Genomic DNA, 11,025 nt, shown 5'->3' with positions numbered 1-11,025 from the left:
AGCGACTCCCAGGGCTGCGATGCGATCCAAGAGCTCGTTGATAGATGAGAGCTCCATTGGATCCAGCCGCTTGGCAAATTCCAAGCCGACGTGGAGATTGCTTTTGACGACTTGGGAAGTCATTGTCGAAGCAGTGGCCGGACAGGCGGTCATAAGAAAACCGCCTAGCCGGATAGTTTGGCCGGTGGCCAAGGCCCCTTTGGCGAAAATACCGTCTTTGAAGACAGGTGGAGGCATCCTTCCTATCGGCGACGACACAGAGGAACTCTCAATGAAAGCACCAATGTCGGTGTCAAAACCGGCGGATCTCAGGTAGGGGGTCCCGAACTGTGCGTCTAGGCGGATGGTAACAGGAGACAAGGGACACGATGTTTTACCCAGGTTCGGGCCCTCTCGATGGAGGTAAAACCCTACGTCCTGCTTGATTAATATTGATGATATGGGTAGTACAAGAGTGGATCTACCACGAGATCAAGGAGGCTAAACCCTAAAGCTAGCCTATGGTATGATTGTTGTAATGTATGTTGTCCTACGGACTAAAGCCCTCCGGTTTATATAGACACCGGAGGAGGCTAGGGTTACACAGAGTCGGTTACAATGGTAGGAGATCTACATATCCGTATCGCCAAGCTTGCCTTCCACGCCAAGGAAAGTCCCATCCGGACACGGGACGGAGTCTTCAATCTTGTATCTTCGTAGTCTCGGAGTCCGGCGGACGATGATAGTCCGGCTGTCCGGACACCCCCTAGTCCAGGACTCCCTCACTCATATTCTTCATCACGCGCCACGGACGAGCATGAAGACTTGGACGACACTACAGCAGGTCCTACAACGACTCAAGACCCTGACAACGCTGGCGCTCCTCCATCATCATGATATTCTTCAGGGGCGTTAGTCCTCAGTTTCATCCCTTTTGGTCATTCGATGACAAAGGGGGAGAAATTTGAGTTAGTCTTCAAGCGGGTCTATCCTATATGGGCGTTTTTTGCTAAGTTACAACTCTCGTTCTTATGATGACTTTGCTGGATCGAGTTGTAATCTTAAACTCTATGGTGGCCTGATACTTTTGTTGTGTTCTTCTGCATGCTTATTCCTCATTAATGTCAATGCATGCATGCTGAATTACATCAGTCACCATATTTCATCATGCATTTCAAATTCTTCATATTATATATCAAATGCATGTATGAATTACAAGATATAGGGGGAGATCTCCATGATTATACTCTTCAAGTGTGCATTGCTTCAAAAGTAAATTCCTCACTATGCACATCTTCAAGGGGAGTTCTTCTATATCTTTTCCTCAATATCGGTATTTACACTTCATATGTTTATCCCCGTTGAAAACTTAACCTATATTGTCATCAATCACCAAAAAGGGGGAGATTGTAAGTGCATCTAGTTCCCCTTAGTGATTTTGGTGTATTGAAGACTTATGGGTTAAGGGACTGATGCGTTTGTGAGTGTACACAGGTCTATAAGTCTATGAGGAGTTTGATATTTACAGAGAAAGTCGACCCCTAAAAATGAAGTTCTTCAACTAAAGACTTTGGATTTCTGAAGACTTTGAAAGTGAAGAAATTGGTGTAACCTTGAAGACTTGGCAATCATTCGAGGAACATGAAGCGTGAAGACTTTTGTTTTTGTAGTTTCATTTTCTCTTTCTTGAGTCATAGGAAGCACCGTACTGTTAAAGGGGGTCGAGGAAATACTAAGGAAAAATTTCCATGTGATGCTCAACTCAAAATCCTACACCTACCAATCCCTTCGAGTGAAGCCATTGGAAATCTCATACAGTTCAGTCATATTCTTTAGTGATAGAGACGAAGTTCTTCTGGTCTCTGAGGAATTTGTTCTGACTGAGGAGTTAGGAATTCGCGAGTGCGAATTGCCTACACAGTGAGGAACATAATAGCCCTGAGGATTTTGATAGTCAAAATTCCGACCGTTGTTGTGCTATGCGCCAGCTGTTCCAAAATATCTACCCACCTAACGGTCATATCAGACAAGGGCATTTATGTCTTATCATGTCGGGCTGCTCCCTAGGCTATAACTAGCTGCCCCCTACAACCACTAGCTGGTTGGCTGCTCCGAGAGAAACTAACACTTGTCATTTGAGAGCATCCCATCCTCTGAGGACTTTGAGCGAAAATCATCAAGTGAGGAAAACCCAAACCCAACACCTACAAACCCAAAGTGATTGAGCATCACTGAAGAGATTGATCCTGCGTGGATCCGACGCGTGTTTCCTTTGAAAGTTGTGCTTCTTCCAGACGGTTAGGTGTCAAGGTCTAGAGCATCCAAGAGGAATTGTGGATCACCGAGTGACCGAGTTTGTGAAGGTTAGGAAGTCACCTGAAGACTTACCACGAGTGATTGGGCGAGGTCTGTGTGACCTTAGCTCAAGGAGAATACGGTGAGGACTGTGTGTCCGAGACTGGGTGTCCTCGAGTTTAAATAGTCAGCCGCTCCAACCAGATGTACAACTGAGGCAGCAGTTGGAACTGGTCTACCAAATCATTGTCTTCACCGAGCTTACTGGTTCTATTTCCTCAACTCTTTCATTTCCTCATGTCTGTTGTTGTGTGCCTGTTCATATCTGTTTGAAGACTTTGACTGAAGACTTTCTCAATTTCCTCAGTTCAATTTCTTCAGTTTGTCCGTCTTCTTTCTTGTGTTATCCTGTGTTTACGCTTTCTGTACTTTGTGCTTGTCTTCATCTCGTCATGATGACTATGCTTGTATTCGGTTATGTTTACTTCTGAGTACTTATTCTGTGCTGGTAGTTCTTCATTTAGGAATTTCCTCACCAGCAAATTCCTCAGCGAAGAATTCATAAAAATTGCCTACTCACCCCCCCTCTAGTCGATATAACACACTTTCACTTGTTTATTTCTTTGCTTGTAGTTAGTGCAGTTCTTTTTCCACGGTTTGCTAGTGGCCGCAATAACCTATTTTTTAAAACTAGGCCACAATAATCATGGGCTACATATTTACTATAGTTACCATTTCCCTCCTACGGGCCGTAGAAACAATGGGCCTTCTACGTGTCGTAGACACAATGGGCCTTCTACGGGCCGTATCATCAATGGGCCATGTACGGGCCGTATGATCGGTTGGCCAAACATGGGCCAATAACAGACTGCGTTATGGCCATAAACGGGCTAGAGCTGGAATCGTCTGTTCATGGGCCGACCATAACGGGCCGTCGTTAATCGGCCGTATTTGATGACGCTATGAAAACGGACCAACGTATTAACGGGCCACAAAATGGGCCGATTGTAACCTCTGGTTGTATTTAGCCCACAAGCAAAAAATGACAGTAACGAGCCGTAAGTAAACGAATGCTGAAAATGAGCCCAAGAGTAAATGGGCTCTGAGAAGGCCGAAAGATAACATGGGCTGGAAACGGCCCAACGGAATAACGGGTCGTTAATGGGTATAAAGTGATACACTGTTCATTACGGGCCAGTTTCTCCACGGGCCGTTAATGGGTATAAAGTGATACACTGTTCACTGTGGGCCAGTTTCACCACTGGCCATTAATGGGCCAAGAGTTACAAAGGGCCTCATATGGGCTGAAAGACGTCATGGGCCATACATGGGCCAGAAGTGAAAACGGGCTGGAATCATATTGGATGGCCCAAATGACGCTACTGGGCCTAATTCGGATAGGGCGTAACGGGCCTTGGGTTAGCGGGCTGTAAATGGGCTATATGCGAACAAGTCATTAACAGGCTTTCCATGGGCCGGCCCGCCACCTTTCTACCAAGTCAAATGGGCCGGCCTTTTCACAGGAATGGGCCTCTATTGGGCCGTGCCACGTGTCGACGTATCATAGGCGCCTTCTGTCCAATGAGTGGATGACATCTGTCCCAACGATGAGCCGACACGTGTTCCTTCCAGCCAATGATGATTTTACACGTGAAAAATCCCCATTGGTCGGGGCTGTTAACGGGTTATCATATCCAAAACCCGACCCGATAGCTTAAGGGCGTTCCATTACGGTGGATGCCACGTGTCGGTCACCCTTGACGAAAGCACTTCCGTGACGCGCGATTTATCGTCATGGAAGTGGACACTTCCATGATGATAATTTTGGTAATGTCATGGAACACTTCTACGACAGCACTGGTATGACTCTCTTGATTCTGTCATAAAATCGTCATGGATGTACATGCATGACAAAAAAACGCGACCTATTGTGACAAACACGTATCATCACAGAAGTGTATTTTTTGTAGTGTAGCCATGGATTGTGAAAGAATGGTGGAAAAGGAATAACCTTTATTTTATGTTTGGGAACAGCCTATGATGTATCTAGCGTGGAAAGTATTGGGAATTACTCAGTCGTTTTTGTTGACGGAAAAAGCATGCCTCTCAAATAAAATCTCAATTTAAGCTTTAATCTCTGGCACCTCTACAAATATCTACTTCACTCTGCGAAGGGCATATCTATTTACTTTATGAAATTTTTGTTTTATTTGAGTCTCCATCTTCTCTTATAAAGCACCAACTAGGGGCCATTATTATCATACTTGTGCATTGGATGTAGCTAATATTCGAGTGTGTTTCATGAATGGACCAACGATTGAGCATGATGGGCTAGGGATAACTTTCTTTAGTGTTGATATTTTGAAAGACATGGTTGCTTGCTGCTATGCTTGAGTATTGAAATCTTCATGTCAAATATAGACTATTGCTTTGAACCATCTAAAAGTCCAAATGTCCATGTTACAAAAGAAAAGGATATGTGATGCACATGTTAGGCAGCATTCCACATCAAAAATTATGTTTTATCATTTACCTACTTTAGGACGAGTAGGAATTAAGCTTGGGGATGTTGATATGTCTCCAACGTATCTATAACTTTTGATTGTTCCATGCTGTTAATTTATCATTCTTGGATGTTTTACAATCATTTTATAGCAACTTTATATCATTTTTTGGGACTAACCTATCAACATAGTGCCCATTGCTAGTTGCTGTTTTTTGCTCATTTTTTACTTCGCAGAATATCAGTACCAAATGAAGTCCAAATGCCAAGAAACTTTTTGGAGTTTTTTTTTTGGACCAGAAGACAACTTGGGAGCCAAGGAAGCACCTGGGGGCAGGCCCATGGGGTCCACCACCCACCAGGGCTCGCCAGAGGCCCCTGGCGCGCCCTGATGGGTGGTGGGGCCCATGAAGGTCTCCTCAACCGCCTCTTCGCTCTATAAATACTCAGATATTCCAGAAACCTTAGGGGATTCGACGACAAACAATTCCAGTCGCCGCAAGTTCCAGAACCACGAGATCCAATCTAGAGCCCTATTCCGGCAGTCCGACAGGGGGAACACAATCACGGAGAGGTTCATCATCCTCATTGGTGCTCCTCCGATGATGCGTGAGTAGTTCACCATATACCTACGGGTCCGTAGGCAGTAGCTAGATGGATTCTTCTCTCTTTTTGATTCTCAATACAATGTTCTCCTTGATGTTCTTGGAGATCTATTTGATGTAATGACTTTTTGCGGTGCATTTGTTGGGATCCGATGAAGTTCGAGTTTATGATCAGTTCTATCCATGAATATTATTTGGGTTCTTTGATCTCTTATATGCATGATTGTTATAGCCTCGTATTTCTTCTTCAAATCTTTGGTTATTTAGGCCAACTAGATTGATTTTTCTTGCAATGGAAAGAGGTGCTTTGTGATGGGTTCGATCTTGCGGTGTCGTCACCCAGTGACAGAAGGGGTAGTGAGGCACGCATGTACCGTTGTTATTAAGGACAAAAAGATGGGGTCTATTCCTACATGAATAGATCTTGTCAACATCATGTCATCATTCTTATTGCATTACTCCGTTTATCCATGAACTTAATACATTAGATGCATGCTGGATAGCGGTCGATGTGTGGAGTAATAGTAGTAGATGCAGAATTGTTTCAGTCTACTAATCTTGGACATGATGCCTATATACATGATCATTGCCTTGGATATCGTCATGATTGTTTGATCTTCTATCAATTGCCCAACAGTAATTTGTTTACCCACCGGATTCTATTTTCTCGAGAGAAACCACTAGTGAAATCTACGGCCCCGGGGTCTATCTTTTATCATATTGTTTTCAGATCTATTATTCCAAAAACACAAAAATACCTTACTGCACTTTTTATTTGCCTCTTTTATTTTGTGTTCTTGTGTGATCTATTTATCAAAACTCATACCATTTAATCTATCTTTTTACCGAGGAGGGATTGACAACCTCTCTTACGTGTTGGGTTGCGAGGATTTGTTCTTTGTGTGCAGGTACGGTTTACATAGTGTTGCTTGGTTCTCCTAGTGGATTGATAACCTTGGTTTCATAACTGAGGGAAATACTTGTCGTAGCTGTGTTGCATCATCCCTACCTCTTTGGGGATATACCAACGCAGATTCAAGCCACGTCAACTGGTTTCAATGTTGAATTGTAGCATTTCAGAGATTTTCCCACCAGGTTTACTTTTGTCATCAGGATTCCTAATAAGATTAAAATCACCAACCAACAACCATTCAACATCCTCTCGGATCTGAACCCTAACTAACCAATTCAAGAATTCAGGTTTCTTATCATCTTGACCTGGAGCATAAATATTAGTAAGGGTCCAAGAACTTCCACACTTAATAGATTGGAGACCCACAAAGGCATCAAAATTATATTGAAAAATAGTTCTCCTTTACAGTGAGCAGAGGTCAATACAACCAAAATACCTCCAATCTACCAATGGATGGAGTGAAAGCAAAGGAATCAAACATTGGGGGGCATAGTTTCCTATTAAAACTGATGTCAATGGACTCTTTTTTTGTTTCCTAGTAGAAAATGGAACAACCAAATTCAAAAATCTTGTCCTAGATGTGTAAGCACTAATCAGGTGGATTCAAACCTCTTATGTTCTAGTTTAACACTTTTCAAGATTGCTTGACCATTGATAACACCAAGTTAGGAAAGATCATCCACAATAGGATCCAAGCACCTGGCCAATTCCTAGAGGGAAGGCCCAAGTGGTAACTTAAAGGAATTTATAACTCCCTAGAGAGGACCAGGTGAAGACAATGAAAGCCCAAAACCTAGTGCCTATATATATGAGCCTGGAAAGGACCACGTTAAAGGCAACCTTAATAAAGTACCGATAAGATAGCAGGTCCACATAAAAGATACCATAATGAACACCATAACAAGTTGGTAGATCAAAATAAAACACTTGGGCACACGCGCGTACCCTGCTGGATCGAACTAACCAGCCCGACAAGAAGCGCATGACGAGCCCGGCGCGCGGGCTTCCTGGTCTCACCCGAGTGAAGCAGCCCGACACATGGCGAAGGATGCTACCAGACGGACCATGCCTTTCCCTTCACGCGTGGGGAAACACGTTGGCACGAGGAAGCCTGCCATAGAGAGGTGGCCTCAGTTGCACCCATGGCCCACATGTCATGAACCCTTGAGGAAAACCAGCCAAGTGTGGGGGGACCGCGAAGATCAAATGGCGCAGAGCGCACCAGCCGGGTGTGCGTGGGCATCTCGGTCTCGTCTGAGCGACGCAGTCCGGCAGGGGGCGAGCTGACAGTCAGACCCACTCAACCATCATGTGTGGGGCAGCGCGTGAAACAATGCACGTGCGCCCAAAGAAAAACCCACACAGAGAGGTGGCCCAGTCACGCCTGCGGCCCACCCGTCATGGGCCCCCGAGGCAAGTCGTCTGGGTGCGAGGCGCCCGTGCAGATTGGAAGGACCACAAAGCCGTAGGGAGCCAGTCGTGTGAGGCTAGCGTGCAACCGACAACGCGGAGCGGGCATTCTCAACCGCAGAGGCTCGCAAAAGGCATGTACTCCACCATATAGTAATGAAGTTGTCACCTGCCTCTCTAGTCTGAAATGGAAGCGAAGAGGTTCCTCGTGTTGATCTAAAAATAGATGGAATGAAACACATAGTGGTCTGTGGATTACATCAACTCATATCATGAGAGAAATTATATGTATCCTCAAAAAAGGGATCACTCCCGTGAAGCTCCTCTAGACGCACCGGGGCGACAAACTCCGGCCGCTGCCGGTTCACTCCCCTCCTTCCTCCGCCCTCGCCGCCGCCAAAGGGTGTGGCCAGGTGAAGCCTGGTTGGCAGAGGCGGTGAGTTCCGGTGTCTTCGTCCAAGGAGTGGCGCAAGCCGGGCGTCATGGTGTGTTGGTTCTCCGGCGCGCGGTGAAGGCGCGATGACGGGACACGGGCGGTGGCGGCAGATCCTGAGCTGGCGTGCCTGGATCCTATCCCCACCGGCGAAGGCTCCTCTTGTCAGGTCAGGTTGGACGGGTTCGGGCCATGTGCCCGGATTTGTTTCACCTGACGCGTATGTTCCTACTTTGTTGGTGGACGTCTCTGATTAGCGCTTCTGCCTCCTGCTCTCCTGGTTCAAGGGACTATCGGCGAGGAGAAATTCTTTGCCCGGATCTGCCGGCACAAATTGTGTGACGACGTCTACGGACGCTGCTAACCTCCTTGGAGGGCATCGTCATGGTGGCGGTCCCATCGAGCTCCGAGCGAAACCTCAAGTTTGGCTTGCCGGACTAGACAGTGGCAGCATGTGGCTTCGTCTACCTCTTTGGAGGCACTATTTTGGAGCTCATATCTGCCGGAGAGATCGCAAAGGCGTAGCGGCTTTGGATCACCGCATAGACTCGCCGAGAAGGGTCGTTTGCTCCAGGGGAAACCTGGATCTGGTTCTCTTGGGGGGCCTCGTTCTTGTTGCAAGTGTTGGCTGGAGGGGTCCAGAGATGGAGCGGCATCGTATGTACCGTGTCGACGTGAGTGGGTCTCGGCGGAATGGTGCAATGGAGTCTCGGGGCGGATGAGTCTATGGATGAGTGCAGGGTGGTGTTGTTGTTTGGCATTGTGGCGGTGTCCACGGCTGACCAGCCTAGCAAGGATGATGCGAATCTTTTTCCTAAAGATGGGTTAGTGGTAAGCGTGTGCAGGCGTTGTACACTTTGGCTCCGCTGCACCGGGTGTTTGCTCCTGGTACACCATATGCAAGCGGATCGATGCTGACCCCGGCTCTAGATGGTGAGGCGCAAGGGCATTCCTTGTCGTGTTTGTAGGTGTGGGTGGTGGCTTCGGGTGGTCTGCATCAAATGATGAAGAGGCCGGGGCTTGCTCCCCTTTTCGAAAATATCTGTATGCTCCAAATATGCATATCCATGTGACACACAACACATATTGACTGTTTAATTTAAAGTTTGTACAGGAGCACTAACACGTATACGTAGGACCGATCGATAAGCAGGTGCATAGCATAGCGTTGTCATAATAACAAATAAGCTCGATCGATGGATGGATCACATGGCGGTGTATCTGGTGGAGTCGGCGTTGACGGTGGCGATCACGACGGCGATGCCGAGGAGGAGCACTATAACGGCGGTGAAGTTGACGAGCAGCGCCTCGGCGCCGTACTTGCCGACGAGGCGCGCGGGCGGGGACTGCAGGAAGGTGAGCTTCTCGAGGAAGCCGAGCTGCGCATTGCCCACGGCGAGCGCGAAGACGAGGAGCCCCAGTACGGCGTGCCACGGCACCGCGGACCGCCTGGTCTCCGGCGCGGCGCCAGGGAAGAAGAAGGCGAGGAAGCCGGCGAGCCACTGGAGCGCGTAGAGCGTGATGGTGGCGATGCCGACCCAGGCGTGCAGCGAGTAGAGGTTGGGGATGGCGGCCTCAGCGTGGAATTTGAAGACCGCGTAGACGCCGACGAGGCCGACGGCGAGCCCCGCGGCGTGCAGCGCCAGGTGCGCCTTCGTCCTGGCGTCCCGGCTGACGGAGGCCGGGAAGGTGCGGTAGGCGAGGATGGCCTCCCCGGCGATGACGACGAGGCCGATGAGCATGAGCGGCGGGTGGACGTTGAAGATGCGCTGCTTGTCGCTGGAGCGGAAGGCGAGGCCGCCACGGAAGCCGATGCACCAGAACAGCACCAGCGCCGTGGCTGCCACCGCCAGCACGTGCACCACCAGCGTCCGCACGCCCGCCGCCCTGCTGGCCGGCGGTGATGCCCCCGCCTTCATGGTTCTTGGCTGGCTAGCTGCTGATCTCGTTGCTCGGAGGACTGACAGTTCGTTGCTCCGTAACAGAATGGAATTGAAACGGCGGGCAGAGGTGCATGTAGATGTAGTAGAGCAAGGCTGGATCCATGGCCAACTAGCGGTTACATTTATATGGACGTGGTTGCTCTCGCCGCCGCAACCACGCACGGGCACGGGGCCATTCCACGCGGATCCGATCGATCTTTTCTAGCTGGACTGCTTTGTTTTCTCTTGATTTTTCGGCATGTGTCATGGTCAATCGCCCGGGTAAGGCAGTCAGGCAATTACTGATGGAACGACTGATTTAGCCTAATCAAGTCGCTGCCAACATCATATTGATGGTGTTCGAGAGAAAAAGATCAATTCATGCATGGTACAGTGCACTGAGCGTGTGCTATACGCTCTAATTAAGCTCGGGCGGGCTTCACCTTCAAGGTCAGTCAAGCTCTCCAAGAAGAGAGGCCCAGTTTTTTTTCTTTTGCGGGCAAAAAAAAAAACTCAGGGTCGGCTTCTATGGTCCTAGAACCGCATGGAGACGCAGTGGACCATCCTTGTCGATAGTAGGGATCTTGCTCTGTTTTCGATGTTTTTACGAGTTTGTTTCGGGTTTGTGTTCTGCTGAGGAAGATGAGGCGGTAACGACTCTTTGAAGATGGAATGAGATTATCCTTGTCTAGTCCCCATTCCGGAAATGCGACTAACGGAGGGCGTGTGAAGGTGTGTGTCTTCGGTCGATCTAGCAGGATCTGGTCGGTGTTGGTATTTGTACAAGAGAGAGAGGGATTGATGGAATTGTTTATTGTACTGCTTGAGCCTCATAGGCATATATATAGGAGTATAAAGACCAACTTAGAGTATAAGACAAGTCAGAACAAATCCTAGTCTATCTGGTCTTTCCTAATAATCAATATACTCAACATCCCCCCGTAGTCACAACGGTAGTGACGCAG

General features: G+C 47.9%; 1 protein-coding gene across 1 annotated transcript; it reads right to left on the bottom strand.

Annotated features, from left to right (window-relative positions):
- Positions 1 to 9,173: 9,173 nt before the first annotated feature.
- On the bottom strand, positions 9,174 to 10,213 carry LOC119340707 (probable ascorbate-specific transmembrane electron transporter 2). The gene has a single exon (XM_037612625.1). The coding sequence runs from the start codon at positions 10,055 to 10,057 to the stop codon at positions 9,344 to 9,346; it is 714 nt and encodes a 237-aa protein (XP_037468522.1). The 5' UTR covers positions 10,058 to 10,213; the 3' UTR covers positions 9,174 to 9,343.
- Between the last annotated feature and the right edge of the window lie 812 nt (positions 10,214 to 11,025).

The sequence above is a fragment of the Triticum dicoccoides genome, chromosome 7B, assembly GCF_002162155.2.
Source record: "Triticum dicoccoides isolate Atlit2015 ecotype Zavitan chromosome 7B, WEW_v2.0, whole genome shotgun sequence".
NCBI classification, from domain to species: domain Eukaryota; kingdom Viridiplantae; phylum Streptophyta; class Magnoliopsida; order Poales; family Poaceae; genus Triticum; species Triticum dicoccoides.
This window is presented reverse-complemented; position numbering and strand designations above follow the sequence as displayed.

Bases quoted from the DNA above. Each gene is read 5' to 3' on its own strand.
- LOC119340707 (XM_037612625.1), bottom strand. From the start codon at position 10,057: ATGAAGGCGGGGGCATCACCGCCGGCCAGCAGGGCGGCGGGCGTGCGG.